This window comes from Rattus rattus, chromosome 5 (genome assembly GCF_011064425.1).
Source record: "Rattus rattus isolate New Zealand chromosome 5, Rrattus_CSIRO_v1, whole genome shotgun sequence".
NCBI lineage: Eukaryota > Metazoa > Chordata > Mammalia > Rodentia > Muridae > Rattus > Rattus rattus.
In genome coordinates this window covers 96,425,031-96,445,692 of record NC_046158.1, presented here as the reverse complement: position 1 = coordinate 96,445,692, position 20,662 = coordinate 96,425,031, and the positions used below count along the sequence as shown (strand labels likewise).

Genomic DNA, 20,662 nt, shown 5'->3' with positions numbered 1-20,662 from the left:
TACTTTAACTTCCTAGATAAAAACATTGATGGCACAGAACTCAAGCAGGGGGTTACTTGGCAGAGGCTCAGGGGTCTGTGAGTCAAAGTTTATATGGAAGACTTAGTTAAGGGTGTCACAAGGAGACAGTAGTGGCTTTGCTTCCAACTCTGCTCTAAGACTTGGTCACTAAGTTAGGCTTCTTGCTGACATTTTACCCCCATAAGTTTTTGAATAAGTTGAGACATAATGGGGACAAGGATGTATGAAATGAAAGACCTTGAGCGCTCAATCTTGGTGTACAGCCGAAACTTGGCAAGTCAACCTGTTGATTTAGATTCAAATCCTGAAAGTGGGCTCCAATCTTAGGGGTTAGAAAAGAAATAGGTGGCATATTTTACCTAATTGATCACATACCTCAGTTTTAGCTTTGCCCTTGGATTTTTTTCACTGTGTGTGTGTGTGTGGTGTGTACACTCATTTGTGCATGCACGTGTGCATGCACGTATAAGTGTGTCTGCATGTATGCATGTATGTGTGCATGTATGTGCACATATGCATGTGGAAACTAGAGGATAACTTCACATGTCATCCTAAATTTAAGGGTCGCCAGCTTGTTTATTGAGATAATATCTCACCGGCCTGGACCTTGCCAAGTAGTCTAGGTTGGCCGTCCAGTGAGCCCCAAAGATCCACCTGTCTCTTCCTCAACACTTGTATCACAGTGGGCATCACTGTGACTGGCTTTTGTATGTGGCTTCCGGGGACCAAGCACAGGTCTTTTCTACAGTTTTGGGTTTCTACATTTATGATTCTCAACTTTCCATTAAACCTTTTATTTCTACTACCTCATTAACTAAATCTGAGAACATTTTCCATTTCCCTAGTTGATTAGTTCATTGTATAAGGAAATATGTCAACATAAGAAAACTTAATATGGAAAAAGACTACAGAGTGTATGTGCAATTCATATTCATCAAAGAGCTATCCTAAGGGGCTGGAGAAATGGCTCTGCAGTTCAGAGCACTAGCTGCCTTTCCAGATTACCCTGGTTTGATTCTCAGCATCCATATGGTAGCTTACGACTGTCCATAACTCCAGTTCCGGGGGATCTGAAGTCTGGGCACATATATGCAGGCAAAGCCACCCATACACATAAAATTGAAGAAATTAAAAAGCTATCAGATATTTAAAACTGCATTACTAATGCCAACTAAAAATAGTGTATCACCACAAAATTAACCTAAAAACCAAAAGATTCCACCTTCCTCTTTAGAACCGTGTTGTACGAAACCCCAGAGGTAGCAGCCCAGAAGGCTGGCCTTGTGATGAGTTAGCGCTGACGTACATGTTTAGTATTGCTTTAAGAATGTCACTAGTGGAGCATACGTGAGAGGCGAGTAAAGGAGAGCATTAGCACTCTCAAGGGCAACAATCTAAACAGGCAGCAGCTTGGAAGAGGTATTTCTGGGAATAAAAACAGATAATTTATCTTAAACTTACCTTCGGCACAGACTAGCTTCCAGTGTTGTATAGGAAATGTACTGATTTGCATAAACTTCTTTCACTGGAACTAATGGGCTGTGGAATGGACTCTTGTTCTCCTAAGCTACTAGCCCAATCCTGATAAATGGAAGCTGGTGCTCACTCCACACGACAGTGTTAGGAGTAGATAGAGCAGTCATGCTCTGGTTGAAGCCAAGCTCTGTTTCCATTGATCTTCACAGTTCCATTGATTACCAGGGGAACTGTAGACAGGGATAGGTAGGTCACTTGGCCATGAGCTGGTTGGCAGTATAACTTGTTGATCTGGAACTCACTAGAAATCAACATCTCAAAAAACAAAACAAAACAAAACAAAACACCAAAACAACAACAACTACCCAAAATCAGGACACTCAGCCGCGTAACATCATTTCCCATCCATGTTAAAGGGCAGCCAAGAAGGGCTTGTCTTTTTTGTCTTGGTAAATATTGCCCAATTCCCCAGCAGCTATTCATGTCTGATCTACTTAAGTTTAAAAAACCACAGACCTGGTCATCAGGAGCTGAGAATAGTCTTTCCCAGCAGTGCCATGAGAAACATCTGACTCCTTTGAGAGAAAGGGGGTAGGGAGGAGGGAGAGAGAAAGAAGGAAGAACAAGAGGGGAGGAAGAGGAGGAAGAGGAAAAGAGGGAAGAAGAGGGAAGAAGAGGGAAGAAGAGGAGGGGGAAGAGGAGGAGAAAGAAAAGAGGGAAGAAGTGGAGGGGGAGGAGGGGGAAGGATGGGGAGGAGGAAGAAGCGGGGAGGAGGAGGTGGGAGGGGGAGGGGAGGGGAAGGGCAGATAGGTGTATCTCTTGAGTTAGAAGCCAGCCTGGTGTACATAGTGAAACCAAACAGTATAGGACAAGGCAGGACCTAAGCCTCCAAACCCAAAGGAGTAACAACAACAAACGACAAATAAATAACTCTTGCTTTTGTCATTTGAACTCTGCCCTGATTTTCCCATCGTTGGCCATTGGAAGGCAGATGACTGGACAGTGGCCTTAGGATGCTTCTCTTCCCAGTCTGCTTCACAATTAGCAAGCATCCCGGTTCTCTCTGAAGGCTTGCCTAGCTGCCTCTGGAAACAAGAGAGATGTAGATGGCTCATCTGGAATTCCTCTGTCTATATCCATGCATACAGTCTGTCCAGTGTGGCATGTCCTTTTCTTCCTCCTGTGAGGGAACTTGAGAAAGTTTTTTATGGGAGAAAATGGTGATTTTATAAGTTGTAGCATGTCACTAGTCATTGTACATATGGTGGCTTCCACTCCCTTACTTGGCTAGCTAAGAATAATGAGTCCATGCTGTATCCACGGTCATGATATCTGTTTACTTAAACCTTCTTAAGAATCGTGTCAAGACTAGACTGATGGGAAGTGTAGCTTAGTGGAAGGGAGTAGCTCTAGATTTGATCTTATTTGCTTTATTCATATACTTAATGACATTCATTGGTCGTCCTGGGAAAGCCAGCTTCTAATGGACCTTTAAGATTGGAAATCACTCACTCACAGGATAGCAAACATTTCTCTCTGTCTCTTGTTTTGTAATGGGAAAATAAGAGGTTATACCTTCTCATTTATGTTTTAAACAGGCTAATAATGTCGCATGCTGTGTTTATTTTGAACTTGTAGGAAAATTACATGACAAATAACTGTGATATTCAAATCAACTAATGTGAGAAGGGGAAGGTGGGAGCTGAAACGCTGAAATGTTTGGTAAGTCCTTTGGTGTTGATCTGCATCTCTATGGCCACCATCGTCATGAATCTTGGATTCTTAGAAAATGGTACAAAGAAAGGGAACCTTTTGTTCAGTTTTCAGCAAGGAAAATTCAGGCACCGAAAGCCCGAGTTGCCTTAAATAGCTCCTGGAAAGTGCACATACACAATGGCGCTCAGCATGGGGAGGTGAGTGGGACAGAAATTATTCTCTCTGTTGATTTGTTCTCCACGTGCTGCCCTCCTTTCTTTCTGTCTCTTAGTCCTCATGTAGCATCCTGTGCTACAACTTGAGGGAAGGCAGAAGAGATAGAGAGAAGTGTTAGGAACTGCTTTAAAAATTAACTTGCCGTGTGTGTGTGTGTGTGTGTGTGCGCATGTGTGTGTGTGTGTGCGCGTGCGTGTGCGTGTGTGTACATGTGCCTGCGCATGCTGGCTTTATTTTGAACCTGTAGGGACCTGTGTGACAAACAGCTCCGTGCGTTGGTGTGTGTATGTAGGTGAATGTGTGTGCATGGGCGTATGTCTTGGCTGAGAGCATTTGTCCCACAGTGAGTCAGAGAACAAGTTCATGGAGTCTATTCTGTCCTTCATGTGAATTCTGGGATTGAACTCAGGTTGTCCTACCTTTACAGCAAGCTCTGTTACTGCTGAACCATCCCTTGGCTGGCTTTTTAAATACTATTGTTTCTGTCCACTGTCCTGCCCTTTGTTACAGGAATATACTCCCCAAGTGCCTTAGTTATCGGGCTCCTTATATGGTAGCAGTGTGCCAATGTATCCCATCACTTACTTTAAACCGCTCTCTCCCTCCAGGGAATTATTGACTTCTAGTACTCTGAGCATTTATTCCATGTTCATATTTTGAGTGTCCTCATGGGACTGTGCTCTGTAAGATATCCTCTCAGTGATGCATGTATTCTCATCTTGACCTTGCTTTCAACTTCAGACCTGTCATTTCCATCGAGAGTCTTCCATGCCCTGACCATCTGGTCCCTTCTAGCTCTCGCCCCATCTGCTGCTCTGGTTCATTCAGCTGCTCACTCTGGGACCGTCCTTCTCTGCTGGTCTCCTTCCTGGGGGACAGGAGAAAGTGCTGAAGGACACAAAAATGGTGTGCTAGGGGGAAACCATCTTCCTAGTCATGGGAGAATGACCTCAGATCTGTTAGAACTACGACCCATATCCTGGTTGCTCAGGCTCCAGGCTGTCCTGTTCTTCCTGCTTCCCCTCTCAAACTCAGCCATGAAAAAGGAATGGAATTTGAACTTTTAACTAATGCCACTGTCAGATCGGCCCATCCAGAAGACAAGGAGCAAAATTCCCATTCCAAACCTTGCCCAACCCCCAGCTCCCCAGATGTGTGGGTCCCAGGGGACTGAAGCAGAATGTGCTTTCTTTTCTTAGCCCTCTAATTATTTTACCCTCGAGGCCCTTGGAAATATTTCCAACATGATTTTTTCCTCTCCGACTGTATAATTATAGTTACTGGAAGGGAGGGAGGGAGAGTGGAGCGTGTGAGCACCGCATGAACACTAATTATAGTAGAGCCCCACGTGTCTTTGTTGACTGTATCTCTCCAGCCTGCTCTAACAGCGTGTTGACAACGGAAGCTAGGAAACATTCAGCTTCTTGACTGAGGGCCGTTGTCATCAGTAAGTGGGTCTATAAAGCCAGAGGGGAAAAAAATCTAATGGGTCTGATGAAGTCGTAGGAAGCTTCAAGCTATTTATTTAGGTCTTTATAAAGCAACACTTAATTGTAAAAATCGTGCTTGGTTCAAGCTGGTTGTGATGCTTTAATCCCAGCACTCAGGAGGCAGAGGTAGGCAGATCTCGGTGAGTTCAAGGCCAACCTGGTCTTCAGAGTGAGTTCCAGGACAGCCAGGGCTCTGTAGAGTGAACCTGTTGCAAAAAACCAAAGCAAATGACAAAACCAAAAATTAATCAACCAACCAACCAAACGTGCTTCGTGCAGTGAGATGAAGGTGGGCAGAATTATAGCAGGACACAAGGCTTTTGATGCTTACTTGTTTACCCAGTGGGCGTGATTGTATGTATGTATGTATGTATGTATGTATGTATGTATGTATGTATATGGGTGTGGCATAGATACATGTCTCTGTGTACCTTGCATGTGGAGGCCAGCAGAGGCTGTTGGGTGTCCCCCTCCAATCACTCTCTGCCTTATTGCTTTCAGGCAGGGTCTCTCCCTGAATCTGAAACTTTTGTCTCTCCACCCCCACCCCTCTGTTCTCAGGTTTCAGGGATATGCAGGTCCATGCCTTCACTTCTTATTGGGTGCTGGGATCCCAACTCTGGTGCTCAGGCTTGGATTATATTGGAATGTGACTATGCCTGATTCTCTGAAGGAACACGTTGATGTCTTCAAAGACCCCTTCCTGAGATGGCCTGTGTAGTAGATACCTAGGACATGGGCCAGCTCACCCCTCTGCAGTCAGTTTGGCTCGTTCGCATGCCTGATGATGGGGCAAACCAGACTGCTTCCTTTTCACTCTAAGCATCCTCTCCACACCCATTGTTTTGATGTTTTCTGTCGCAATAGAAGATTATCTAGTTCGCAGTTGTAGTGGTTGGGAGTCTGAGAGTCTGGTCAGCATTTGGTGAGGGTTTCATGAGGTGAGATAGCTCAGGGTGAAGAGTGGAAGGAAGCAGGTGTGAGGAAGAGGGGAGGCACTAGGCTCAAGTCACAGCAACACGCTCTGCCCTAAGGCAACCCAGTCCCAGGAAGGCATTTCCACGTCTTAAGGAAACAATCACCTCTTAACGGCCCTCAATGCTGTTAGGTTGCCAAGTAACCCTTAACACAATGTCTGGTACAGACAGACTGTGTAGTTCACAGCACCTGTGAAGGGAAAATAGAGCACGAGGTCCTTAATGGCTCTCACCGCTGTCATAGATATACAGGGCAGGCGATTCTGAGTTCTTTTCAAAGAGTAACGTGCTTTCCGGGAAGGCTGCGGCCAGCATGAGAGACCAGAGAAGAAGGTATTTGTAAACCACAAAACCTTGTCGTTTAGACTAGTTCATAGTCTTGACTGTTTTTCTTACCTTGTTCATTTATGTATTGAGGGACCCAAGGGGCTATTCGAGGGCCTTAGACTGAAAGAGTGAAAGCCGCGGCCATCTTGATGGCATTTGCTTTACCATTTGGAAACTGTTGCTGCTCGGACCTCTGTGCTTACTGCGCCCTTACCTAAAGCCCTTTGTATGACCTCTTGGGAGATGATCAGACAAGACCATTATTGGAGTCCTTTTTTATATTCTTGGGAATTACAACAGTGAATCTCATTACTACTTTCTTGAATTATTCATTGGGAAGGAGTACTCGAAGAAGAAGGAGAAGAAGCAGCCATCCAAGGCTAAATTGGAAAGATGCTTTTCATTCAAAGTGATAGCTTAAAATCCACCATGAATTTTAATATACTCACTGTGTAGCTCTCTCCTGCTAATTCAATTCCTGCTTAATTTGAACTCCCTGAATCTTTCTTAAATGAAAGAGTGCCTGAATCAAATTAATTGTAGCTGAAATAACATAATTTTGTCATGATAATAGCGATCGGCTTAAGTAGTGTAGGGCAGAAATTAGGCAGTTTAATCATAAGATATAGCAAATTGACACTTTATTAGTGAGGAAAGGGCCCAAATTTCAAGTGAGGGGAGTAGAATGAATTGTGTTGAAAACCACCAGGCATAACTGTCTGGCTATAAGCTAGTTCTCCCTCATATTTGTCGGTGCTCAGAGTTCTACCAATATCAACAGCAAAAGATCCACTTACCACCTCGCCAGCATTGGCCTTCTGGGTAGCTGGGAGATTTATCTGAATAGATTAAGAGGGGACAATTTTCTAAATGACCAGAATAAGACACAATCTTTAAGCCTTCCTTTGGTGATGTGAACTTTGAAAGGTGCAGCTGCTGTGGTTGATGCCCCATCTCCTCTCCACCGTCCTGGGGTTGACCCAGCTCAGCAGTGTCCTTCAAATTTTCTTTAGGGGTCATTTGTTTCTCTACGCCAAGGAAGTTCTTTCCTCCTGTCTTGTCTCTCCTCACTGTCCCTTTGTGACCAGTCTCCCTTTCTGGTGAGTGAGAGTTCCCTTTAAGGGTTTGGGTCAAGCAGAACACGTACGGGTTCAGAGTAAAACAGGCTTTTGAATCTTAATTTTGCTTCGGTTTCACTGTGTCCCCTTTAAAACATTGGTGTTTGAGGCATAGCATTTGACATGATGGTCTTAAAAGTGGGGCTTCAAAAGAAGATTAGGCCATGAGGACTGCTCCCCTCTGGTTGGGAGCACAGCTCTGTAAAAGAGACTTACATGGTGATTGGCTTACTTGCCTTCCTACGTCACACCTACCTCAGGGAGCCTCTACTTAGGTGCACCAGTGTACTTAACCTTCATCAGGAAGAAAGAAGAATTTTAGGGCCACTCAGAGGGAGGCAAGTCAGTGAGTTTATTGATTAAACAGAAAGATAAGATGCTCGTGCACAGAGTCTGAGCTCCAGAGGCAGGTTCAGGGCTATCCTGGGCGACTTGGTGAGACCCTGCCTCAAAACAAAAATGGCCGTGGATGCGGCTCAGTCACAAGCTTGAGGACAGGAGTTTTCATCTTAAGCATCCATGCAAAAAGCTGGGCATGGTGGTACACTCCCCCAATCCCAGTGCCTAGGAGAAAGAGATAGAGGGAAAGGTGTACTACTGGAGCTCATTGGTCAGGCACTGCCTGAATCGAGGAGTAATCACACACATACACACATATATATGCCCACACATGCACATACAGACATGCACACAGACCTGGGCATGCACACACATGCACACACAAGCGTGCATACAGTACAATGTCCTGGAGATATATAGTTTGGTACAGCACTTGACTGACATTTAAAAGGGTCTAAATTTAACGCTCAGTACTGTGAAATCTTAATAATTAACAAATAAATAATGATAAAAACTGTCAAGTATATAGAGAAATCAGTTTTCTCATGGCATTTGCAGAGGTCATTGGACACACATACACACACACACACACATGCACACATACAGAGAAAATTTGCTCATAGGAATTTCTCATCAATACATATGCACGTTGGTTTTCCATCCCGCTTTGTATAATAATGGAGTGTTAGAAACAGCTTGGACAAGCCCACCAGTATACAGTAGATAAGTTAATGGGGTATAGCTTGAAAAGCACTATTGCCTTATTTAGCTGGCAAGATGATGATATGTATTTGCTTTTACTTATTGTTATAGGAACATAGCCCACATGAGGACACGATCTTGTACAGTATGCATAGTTTGATACCAATGGCGCAGACAAAAGCACCTATCTGTGAAAAGCATTCCTAACGTTTTCAGTAGGTAATCACTGGGTGGTTTTACTTCCTACTCTTTTTTTTTTTTTTTTGTAGGCTTAAAAAAAGATGTGTGTATGTGCACACGTACAGGCCACCTGTGTGCAGGTACCCATATACTCAGGCCAGAAAAGAAGTACTCCCTACACTGGAGTTACCGCAGTTGTGAGCCGCCTCTCATGATTTCTAGGAACCCATTTCTGGAAGAGCAGTAAGCATTCATAGTGGCCCAGTCATCTCTTCAGCCCTTGTTCTTTATATTTATATGTACTGTCTGTATTTTAAAAATTAGATCTACATCAGCTTGGTAACCACTTAAAAAGGCATTTCGTTGGGAAACAAGGGAAACCTGAAGTTCCAGACTAGAAGAACCTAGAGCAGGCCTGCTGGCTCCTAGGCTGCAGCAACCAGAATGGCACCCTGGGAAGCAGGCCTCTAGGGTCGGGCTCTCATTCTGCCAAGCATTCTCCTCCCCTGTACAGCTTTTAGTGAGCAATTGCCCCCACCCCAACTTCCTCTCTTCTGTCTAAAGCAAAGTAGATAGTTCCAGTGTACTGAAGTCACTCCATGAAACAGGGGTGCTAGGAATAGATCTATTAAAGCTAATTAAAATCTTCTCATATTTTCTGGTTGCCCAATATCTCAGTTGGGAGAGATATAAAGTATCAGAGAAGGTTGGTTAAAAAAATTAAAATTTAATTAAAATTAAAATTAAAAAATTTAAAAATCTAATTTTTAAAATACAGACAGTGCATAAAAATATAAAGAACAAGGGCTGAAGAGATGACTGGACCACTATGAATGCTTACTGCTCTTCCAGAGATGGGTTCCTAGAAACCATGAGAGGCGGCTCCCAAAGGAAGAGCTGCCCCTGTGGCTGGAGGTCAACGCACACTGAAGAGGAGTCAAGCTCCACCCTGGTTCCTGACGGGGAAGGATTGCCTCCAGGCTCCATGGATGCTTGGTTTTAGAGTTCTCTGAGATTTCTGTGTTTGCCTTTATGTTGTGAGAGTGGTGTGCGTTTCTCTTTCTCTTTAAGGAATCCTGAGTGTAGTGTTCCTGAGGTGCTGGGTTTGGTGAAGCTAGGAGTGAGTGGTCATGGTTTCTCCATCCAAATTTTCTGCTGGGCACATGAAATTGGAGATTTCCAGACCCTCCAAGGTTCTGATGCAGTAGAGTTAGATGTTGGGGCTCTGCACTTTACAAGGTTCCAGGTGACCCCAATGGTCATGTAGGCTTGTGAACTGTGGATTATAGGCTTGGGGCTGGAGACTTGGTGACATATGGTGACACAATAAGGAAACATCACCAGTGTTTACACACACACACACACACACATACACACACACACACACACATACACACGCATGCACAATCGTGTGCACGTGTACACACACATCCCCACTCATTCAGGATAAGAGTTGCTTCCACTGATGCCGACTGTCAACAAGTTGACAAGCAGAACAGTAATGACATGTGGGCATCCTCCTGATTCAGAAGGCCTCTACAGGCATGTCTTACATACATGTGGCTCAGAAGGCCTCTCCAGGCATGTCTTACATACATGTGGCTCAGCAGCGAAGCCCTAGATGCAGTGTCAGCAGTATTGGGATTTGACTACAGATCTGACTCAAACCACCTCAGAATGGATGGCCCAAGTGCTGAGGTGCCCAGCAGCCCCATGGCGTTACACAGAAGGAGGCTTAAATACGGGTGTGACAGGGTTAAAATTATGGACTGAAAATCCAAAATGTATGTTGTTTAAAATATACAGGTTGTGGGGCCACTGTGAAATGACTCAGCTGGTAAAGGTGCAACTTGCAGAAGCTTGGGGACCAGAAGTTTCATAACGGTGGCTGACCACGCACCAGGCAACCCTATCCAATACAGTTCCATGTCTCTCTCTCTCTCTCTCTCTCTCTCTCTCTCTCTCTCTCTCTCTCTCTCTCACACACACACACACACACACACACACACACACACACACACACTACCCATTAAAAAACAACAAGAAAATCCTCGGGATTTTGATTCTCACCAAGGGAGCAGTTTATTTATGAGAAGTCCCTCAGGGGATAAAGACACCCCTAGCAGTGAAGATCAAAGACACTGCAATGTGTATCTTCCAGTGGGCTCTTCCATCAATAGATCTGAGCAGACTTTTAGGTCCTGCCTGTAAAACTATGTAAAGAAGGATGCTTTGGTCAGAGTCTAATGTGTGTATCAGTGAAGAAAGTTTTCCAAATGGGCAGGGGGATTCCCATAAATCATTATTGTTCAGCTTATCACCATGGTGACAGATGGCATCAGTATAAACAACTCTTAGCCTGAATAAATGTGTGTGTGTGTGTGTGTGTGTGTGTGTGTGTGTGTGTGTGTGTGTGTACACTGTTGATGTTTTCTTATCGAGTCACCATCACCAAACTAATACAGAGTGCTATAGAGAATTCCTGGAAACAGCTGGCCCTAGCTATTTTACATTGTCTAGAAGATCACAGAACACTGTGTTTGAGAACTTGGCAGTAAGTTCTGTACACGTTCAGAGAGCAAGGCAGCTCCTTGGAGTGACCCTGTCTGGAGCTCTGGATATGCTCTGCACTGCTTAGCAGCACCATGTCCTTCCCACAGTGCGTGGCTGTGCTGTCAGATTGGCTTATTTGCAGGCATCCTCCGGGCAGGTACACAAGAGCAAGCAGTGTCCTTAGGGGGATGACCAAGTTACAGAATGAACTGAGGCAGGACAGGCTGTGAGGTACATCTGAAGATGGGCTCTGGGCAGCTTGGCGGGCTGTAGGCTCCGTGTCTAGGAGTCCGAGGGTTGAATTCGGAGCCTTTAAAATATACAAGCTGTGGGGCCAGTGCAGTTGTAGGTCCTCGGTCCCAAACAGGCCTCCACCCAGTATGTCACTGTGACTCAGATTAGTCTGGAAGCTCTGATGATGAAATACATACCCCCCAAATGGATAGCTTCACTGCAGGGACTGTCTGCCCAGGCACGTTTATAAATTCATTTATTTAACAATTGTTTATAAGATGCCTACTCTCCTAATATTGAGCTGTGTGTGGACTTGTAACAGAGCAAGGGTGACATATTTTTCCTCCAATGAGAGAGAAAGTAATGGCTAATAATAATCAGGGACGGACTGTAAAGGAACAGTAGGGTATGGTAATGATGTACAGTGGAGGAGGAAATGCAAGTGTTTAAAACAGAGAGAGAGAGAGAGAGAGAGAGAGAGAGTCAGAGAAGGCCTTTTGGAGGAGACAGTATTTAAAACCTGGATTAAGAGGAACCAAACGTATGAAGAACATTCCAGGCAATCTAGAAATGCTGCACAAAGACACTCGTCCTTAGTGTTAACCTTAGTGCAGCTCAAGAGCAGCCAGAGAGCTGACGTCCTGCAAACCAGAGGAGGAAAGGTGCGAGGTTAGAAGGGCAGACACCAGACTGTACACACAGGTCCTGGAGGCTGACACATCGAGAGAGAGCGATAGATAAGGAATCAGGCTTGGCTGGAAATAGGAGTCTGGAGAGAGGAAAAGACTCCTTTGGGACATGAATCTGGGGTCATCAGCATTTTGACGGGAAGTCACGGGAACAGGTGGTCTAACTAGGAAGATGCTGTATGTAGCATCAGTGACTGGAAAGACCAATCACAAGCTGAAGGAAGTGGGAGGGTAGGAACAAACTAGGAGAAAGTAGGCTGTGGAAGCGGTGGCAGCCATGGGAGGAGAGCCATCAAAGAGAGGTGGTTGATGAGGTCATTGTTATGCAAAATCTAGAATTTCAGGGTCCTGTGTTTGGGTCACCAGGTACAGGTACTGGTGGGTGTTGGTGTTTGTTTTGTTTTGTCAACTTGACACAAACAAGGGTCATCTGGGAAGGGGGAAACTTAACTGAGGAAATACTAACATCAGATTGGCCTGTGGCAGCTCTGTGGGGCATTTTCTTGACTAATGACTGATGTGGGAGGGCCCAGCTCACTTGTAGGGGGCAGTGCCACCCACGGGCAGGCAGGGCTGGGGACGTGACGGTGGTTTATCTTGAGCCTGGAGAGCAAGCTGGTAAGCAGCACTCTTCAGGGTTTCTGCTTCAGTTCTCGTTTCCCAGATGACACACCCGGGTTGTTTCTGCCCGCGGTGTGTATGACAGCAGAGGAAAGCACGTGAATTACTGCTGGTGCCTCGAAGCACTTCGAATGCGAACACTTCAATCTGAGGTAGTCTGGAATTTTCTTTTTAAAGCAATGCTTAAAAAGGCACACTGGATTTTGAAGACAGCACAAAAGCAGGAATGTAAAAATATTTTATCAACAATTTATTGGTAACGATGTGTTGAATCATACATGCATTTGGGATTAATTGGGTTAAACAAATCACGATGTTTAGGATTACTTGGGCTAGATAAAAATACACCATTAAAATTCACTTGCTTCCCTCTGTGAGTTACTAGAAAATTGTAAATTATGAGTGTTACCTGTACTGTGTGCTTCGCGTGGAGAGTTCCACACGTGGAAGCCACTAGCAAATTTGAGAAGAGTAGACTTCATGATGGGCGGGCCACCAGTTGGTGCAAGCACAAAGCCCTGGGTCTGAATTATGAACTCTTTGTAAAGTGGGTGTGGTGAACACACTCAGAAGGATCAGAAGTCCAAGGTCATCTTTGGCTAAGTCACTAGTTCAAGGCCACCGTGAGCTACGTGAGACCTGGCCTTAAAAGAAAAAATTAAAATAAAAATAGACTCCCCTGAGACCTGACCTTTTATACTGCTGATAAGACTGTGCCATCATTGCAGAGTATCTTTTACCTGGAATTAAATAGCAACGTTGCACTGAAATTTCATGTAGAATTTTTGGTATGTATGTGCTCTAATAATTTTGCATAAAATGATACTATATCCTTGAATAGCCTTGAAATGAATTCTTAACACCTTAAGATATTTAACCCGTGTTTCCCTTCCCTTTTTTTGGGTCATATTTCTTCTTTATTTAAATCCTTAATTCACTTTTCCCTTTTTTTTCCATACCTGGGCAGGGAACTTCACGGTGTTATGGTCAACCTGCCGCACGACTGTGTTCAAATCTGTCACCAACAGGTTCATTAAAAACCTGGCCTGCTCCGGGATTTGTGCCAGCGTGGTCTGCGTGCCCTTCGACATCATCCTGAGCACCAGCCCTCACTGCTGCTGGTGGATCTACACGATGCTCTTCTGCAAGGTGCTTAAATTCCTACACAAGGTGTTCTGCTCGGTGACTGTCCTCAGCTTTCCTGCCATTGCCCTGGACAGGTAACTGAGTTTATTTACCTTTTCTTTGTGCGTGTGCGTGTGCGTGTGCGTAGGTCTGAAAAGGGCATTAGATTTTCATTCCTTGGAGTTGGAGTGACAGGAATTTGTGAGCTGCTCGGTGTGGGTGCTATGAACTAAACTTGGGTTCTCCAAATGAGCAGCAAGTGCTCTTAGACAAATGCGTGGCCATCTCTCCTGCACTGAGATTTTGTTCTTGGAAATGTATTGAAACATGAGCATCCTAATGTGAATGACAAGTAGTTAATACTCCATGTGCTGGTTTCTTTCTTAGTTCACTTGTGACATCAGAAAGAGAATGTGTCAAAAACACAATCTTAAAAGGATGAGTGGGACACCCATGGACCATCTTGAGGGAAGGCCTAGGAGTCAGGTTTATACACCAGGGTGCTGCTGGCCCATGGTGCTGTTCCAGCCTGGTCAGGTTTGATCGGTATTTGCACTTGGGTCTGAAGTGACGTGCTCATCTGGTTGGTAACTTTGCAATTAGGGCTCTTTGATGCAGGATGCAAGTGTTTCTGGAAGAGAAGGGGGACGATTCAGTGGTTATTTAAGGGATGGTTAGATGGCCCAGAGGACCCAGAATTCTTCTGGAGGAATTGGTTCTGGAGTTTCACGCTGCCCTATTGGTTCTTTTCTCTTTCATCACCATCATCGGGTATTTGGAAATGGATGGAATGCCTCAGCTACTGCCATGTCTCCTGACTCAGACGGCAGAGCGCTTGCCTCAGTTTACCTTATGATGGGGCTGCGATGCTCTTATTTCCATTGGGTCATTTCATCATGGCGGGCGTCCTTCTGGAACTCCCTTCTGCCCTGGTGGAGTCCTTTTTTTTTTTTTTTTTTTTTTTTTTTTTAAGGTGGCGTCTCTCTGAGTTGTCTACCATAGCTTCAAGCTCCCAGGCTACAGGGATCCTCCCGCTTCAGTCTCTCTATAAGCTGGGACAAAGGTGCCTGTCCCCACACCTGGTGTTAGCCAAAGACTAGTCCTTCACTTTTACATCATGGACTCTTTTTGTTTTTCAGCAAGTTTTTGAAAATAGCTTTGGGATATAGATTACGTGTTATAAAAATTACCGATTTTAAGATTCAAGTCAACGAGCTTTAATGTGTTCTTTGAACTGCACCTGCATTACAGTCTGGTGTCAGGGTTTCTGTAACTTTCCAGAGAAACCTCATGCTGGGGAGTCCTTGCTCTCATATGCGCCATTCCCATACCTCAGGCAGCCCCAAGTCTGCTTCCCAGCTCTGTCTGCCTTTGTGGGGCAGTTCATGTAGGAGGAATCACACAGCCCGGGGTCTTTTGTTTCTGGCCTCTTTCACTTAGCCTGAATCCCATTCGTTTTTTTATGGGCACATAAAAGCCCATTGTGGGGTGGGCCTACCACAGTTTGGTTAGTCATTTACCAATTTATGGTCATGTGTTTTCCACTTTTTGGTTGCTATGAATGCTGAAAGATTTTTTTTATTTTACATTTAAAAATTTTACTTTATGTGTATGTGCATTTTGTCTGCATGTATATGTGTGTTTTGTATGTATGTATCTGGTGCCTGCAGAGGTCAGAAGAAGATCCCTTGGAACAGGATCAGTTGTGAGCTGCTATGTGGGTTCTAGGGAACTAAGCTCAGGTCCTGGGGAAGAGCTACAGATGTTTATAACCACTGAGCCATCTCCCCAGACCAGTGTGGGAAGCTTCCAAAGAACAGGACTTCTAAAGAATGGGATCGTATAATTGGATCATATTATTGTTGTTATACCACGGATCAACACAATGGCTTGTTCTGTGTAGGCTCTTGATGTTTAAAAAACAATTAAAAAAAAAAGTCCCCGTTTTCCTCCTGGCTGATAAACCATTGCATTTAAAAACCATCACTCATACAAAAAAGGTAAGCAAATGCTTTAGTAGTAAAACCAGGTTGATAAATTCCTAGTTTATTATTCAGAGACACAAGTCACTTGCAGACATCAGTGAGGTGCACTTGAGGAAGGAAAAGGGATCGTTTCTTTACATCTATTTGCTTCGTGACACTAAGACGGCAAGTTAATTCGGAGGCTTCCTGCACCCTCTTCTTAGAGATGCACACACCGAGAGCATTAATTCTGATGAGCTGTGTGCACATCTTACAGTTTATTTCCCACTGTGTAACAGGATGGGAAAATGAAAGGCTTTGAGCAGATGGCAACCAGAGCCAGGGCTCTCCTAGGCCCATTTTCATGTGTGAGAATGGTCTCATCGATGTCTATAAAGTTGTGACTGAAAAAGTTGATCTGTATTCAGAGCCAAGGTATTTTGAGAACATGCATTGTTCATATACAATCTTTTCTTTTCTTCCATGGGGACTAAATAAGTAGCCCTCACTTCACACTGCTCCGCCCTTCTGGGATCATCCATGGCCTGTGTGGTGCTTGTATCATATCTGCATCTCGGAAAGTTCCATCACTGTCTACCGTTGGACTCCCCAACAGTGCCACTTTCTCTGATAGTTTTCCAGGTAGCCATACATGCTCTGAGCCAACCACCTACACTCCTCTTGGAGTGCAGAGAGGATCCTGCTAACTCTTTAAGTTTGTAACTTCGCCTGGCCCAAGTGTGCCCACAGCATCTGTTGTGGTTTATTCTCGTCTGTCCCCTTAAATGAGGGACTGCTGTCAGGGTAGGAAGATCAACTCCAGTGTTGGCTGCCAGCAGAGCTAATATGAAACATCTCACCACGCCTCTGGTGGCAGCCCCAAGGTGATGGGTATGGTTGTGTGGTCGAGAAACTACTAAATCTCCAGTGTCCCGGATGATATGAAAACAAAGTACATTTGGAGTTCTTCTTTGGTAGCTACAGAATGATTAGACTGTAGCTTGGAAGGAGGAAAATCCTATATGATTTTAACAACGAATTAGTTGTGCAGATGTTTCAGACCTGCTGGTTGCTCTTAGAGTTATGATAACTGGCTGCTGGGCAAACACCATGTGATTGGCTGTATTTGAGATCTATCATTTATCTGGGTGTTTTTAGCCATAAGCAGCCTTAGAGGCTAATAATAATCTGTAGTATATAGACTGGGTGTGAGTCTGCTTTTGATATGTATGTAGATAAGTTTGCTGTGACAATGGCTTTTAAATTTCTCAGAGGCTTCTCAATGTAGAAATTTTACAAGTTATCCTTCGCCATTACATTGAAAACTAGATACCCTTTGCTCAGGAGATTTTAAGGACCTATATCCTTTATGTTGAGGGCATGGGAGTTCTTAGCCCTGGTGATGATAATTCTAAAGCTAGTTATGAATTGGATTTATTTGCTCATTTTCCTGATAGAGTCTTGACAGTTGCGTGAAGACAGGGTTTTTCTCTGCATCTTCAGAACATTTTTTTAGTTTGTTGGCTTCCTTAGTGTACTCCAGAGTCCTCAAAACATAAGGTCTGGCTCCCTGGCTTCTTCAAATGATTCCACCTGGCTCAGTTCTTGTCACCCCCTGCCTACTTTTGCTAGTTTAGGTTCCCCTAATTTCAAGAGTACTTTTTTCCCCGGTGAAATGAATTTTGCTTTTATATCATGCAGGTACTATTCAGTCCTCTACCCTCTGGAGAGAAAAATCTCTGATGCCAAGTCTCGGGAACTAGTGATGTACATCTGGGCCCATGCAGTGGTGGCCAGTGTCCCTGTGTTTGCTGTGACCAATGTAGCTGACATCTATGCTACGTCCACCTGCACGGAAGTCTGGAGCAACTCCTTGGGCCACCTGGTGTATGTCCTGATCTACAACGTCACCACGGTCATTGTACCTGTGGCTGTGGTATTCCTCTTTCTTATCCTGATCCGGAGGGCCCTGAGTGCCAGTCAGAAGAAGAAAGTCATCATCGCTGCACTGAGGACCCCACAGAACACCATCTCTATCCCCTATGCATCCCAGCGGGAGGCAGAGCTACATGCCACCCTGCTCTCCATGGTGACAGTTTTCATCCTCTGCAGCGTACCCTATGCCACCCTGGTTGTCTACCAGACCGTGCTCAATGTACCTAACACTTCCGTGTTCTTGCTTCTCACTGCTATTTGGCTGCCCAAAGTCTCACTGTTGGCCAACCCTGTGCTTTTCCTAACTGTGAACAGATCAGTACGCAAATGCTTGGTGGGGACCCTGGTGCAGTTGCACCACCGGTACAGTCGCCGCAATGTGGTTAGTACAGGGAGTGGGGTGGCTGAGCCTAGCCTTGAGCCCAGCATGCGCTCTGGTAGCCAGCTCTTGGAGATGTTCCACATTGGACAGCAACAGATCTTTAAGCCCTCGGAGGATGAGGAAGAGAGTGAGGCCAAGTATCTTGGCTCAACTGATTTCCAGGCCAAGGAGGTACTCACCTCCTCCCCAGAGGGCGAACAGGAGTCACAGCTTGCACCCTCTGTGCCGCCTCCAGGCACAGTAGACTCTGTATCTCGGGTGTCCCCAGTAGCCCCCGTGGAACCTGGGATATTCCCTGATAAGTATTCCCTGCAGTTTGGCTTTGGGCCTTTCGAGTTGCCCCCTCAGTGGCTCTCTGAGACTCGAAATAGCAAGAAGAGGCTGCTTCCCCCACTGGGCAATACCCCAGAAGAGCTGATCCAGACAAAGGTGCCCAGAGTGAACAGGGTGGAGCGGAAGATGAGCAGAAACAATAAAGTGAGCATTTTTCCTAAGGTAGACTCCTAGCGAGGACTATGGGTGCCTGAGAGTGTCAGGGAGCTTGTATATTCCTGTTCTCCCTTCCCTCTGGCTGCCACTGTGGGGTGATAACTCCTTTACATGGCAAATGCTTCTGAATGAAAGGGAAGTCTACAGAAAACCCAGTGTCCTCTTTATTGAGGGAGTATATATCTATCTTAGTGATCTGTGTCCTTCCTCACATTCAGTGTAAGCTGGGCAGAATGGAACAGGTCTGAGGGCTCTCTGACACATTTTCTGGGAGATTCCTCCTTTCTGTGTGTGCAGCAGAGAATTCAAGGGGAGCAGGCGCTCCAAGGAGGCCCAGCATAGTTCTGGGCTTCAATGGCCACAGAGAAGAAGCTAATTTGTTTTTAAAATGTTTGTTTGTTTTGTTTTGTTTTTTTGAGACTGGATCTCTCTATGTAGCCCCACCCTACAGATTGGGCTGGCCTTGAACTCAGAGAGACACCTGTCTCTGCCTTCTGAGTGCTGGGCTTAAAAGTCTGTGCCCGCATGCCCACTTAAGAAGCCTATATGGGTAGCTAAATAAGAATAACAAATAGGAAAATATCTGAGAAGACAGAGCCATGGCGTCCAATGCTTTTTGCTAGATTTCACAATCATCTAACTCCTGGTTGCTAATACCCCTCGTCTGGATTTCTGGGTCATAAGGGGGGATGACTGGATTTATATTAGGACAGACAGGGCAGTGTCTGAGGGAGCCTTTTTGTCCTTGATTATCTCTCCACCCTGTTGGTATCACCAAGGCCTCCACAAATGTACCTGCTTCCACCAGTCAGCCATGCTGCCTGGAAACCACTGCCAACCATTCACTGTGTGTCCATTTTATCAGCAACAAGAAGGGAAGATTTGTGGTGGTGAAGACAGGCTGAGAAATGCCCACCATGAATAACCTTTTTTCTCTCTCACATGATCAAGAGCAAAAGACTAGAATCAGTATAGTGGGGTATAGGCACAAAGTAAAACGTCCTAACTGGCAAATGTTTGGAATTAAAAGGTGCTGAAGAAATGTAGGTGGCGTGCACTGGGTCGTTTGGCACCATTAAGGTAAAAATCCTTGAGTAGCACAAGCGACTCTGCCCTAAGACTTGCTAGTTTGACGTACAGGACAGGCCCACCCGCCAGTCTCATTTTCAGTGTGTTCTGATTCTGGATCCCACAGAAGGTGAGCAGAGCAGGAGAAATAATGATTGCAAATGCTAAAGCAGTTCCCACCCTGATTTAGCACTCCATCCTCTACTTCCAATGAAGTTCAGGTCTGAGCCATGGTGGATGGGAGAACGTGCTCTCTCAGCAGCTCAGTGTCTTGGCTCTCATGTGTGAGCCACTCTGGGACTGATGTACCAGACCTAATTCAAACCCAGCTCTCCCCTCATACATCAAGTCGGCAGCTCTGCTCTTCTTAGGGTGTTTTGTTCTTGTTCGTGGTCCTTGGTGGAGCCAGTCGGGCGCCTTGAATGGACGGGTATTCCTTATGAGCAAACTTCTACATCTCAAAGGCAGTGGTCCTAGCAGCACGTTTAGCCATGCTGGCCCATCGCCCCTAAGAGGAAGCTCAGTCCGTGTATAGGGACACTCCTTTTCTTTTCTTCTATTGTGTTATGTCTTGTGAACCCCCGACATCTCCTCCTTGGAGAGGGGGCGCCTTCCTTTCTGTGCACTGCCTCACAGACTTGTTTTCTCATATCAGAGACAGGGTACTGCGCCCCTCTTGTGGCTCTGTGGTCCTCTGGGCCCTGTGTACCTGCCATCTGTAGCTCTTCGTCCTGATGCTGTGTTAATGCTGTGGCCCTCCAAGCTCATCTTTCAAAGCCTTCTTAATTGTTACAGCTTTTACTAAGGGGAAAAATAATCCCTCAGAGAATCCTATGTACCAGAGAAGAACCTGTGAAATGTACATGTGTTGCTGTCGTCCTGACATGTATGTGTGACTTAATAAATTCTCAACAGTGGAGTTTGGTTCACCAAATTCTCATGTATGTTCGAAAGAGAAGGCTGACGTCTAGCAGGCTGTCGCCGAGTGTATTTCTATACTCTTTGAAGAATAACATTTTAATAAAAATTATAAAGCTGTT

The 20,662-nt window shown here is 45.1% G+C and overlaps 1 protein-coding gene across 2 annotated transcripts in view; it reads left to right on the top strand.

Annotated features, from left to right (window-relative positions):
* Positions 1–20,662, top strand: part of Gpr176 (G protein-coupled receptor 176) — a 95,036-nt gene extending 74,374 nt beyond the window's left edge. Inside the window, exons 2-3 of one of the 2 annotated variants that reach the window (XM_032903916.1) lie at positions 13,627–13,879; positions 17,450–20,662. In XM_032903916.1, coding sequence (XP_032759807.1) covers positions 13,627–13,879; positions 17,450–18,572 — 1,376 coding nt within the window. In that variant the 3' untranslated portion in view covers positions 18,573–20,662. The remainder of the gene's footprint in view (positions 1–13,626; positions 13,880–17,449) is intronic. The other variant, XM_032903917.1, reaches the window with a different exon arrangement.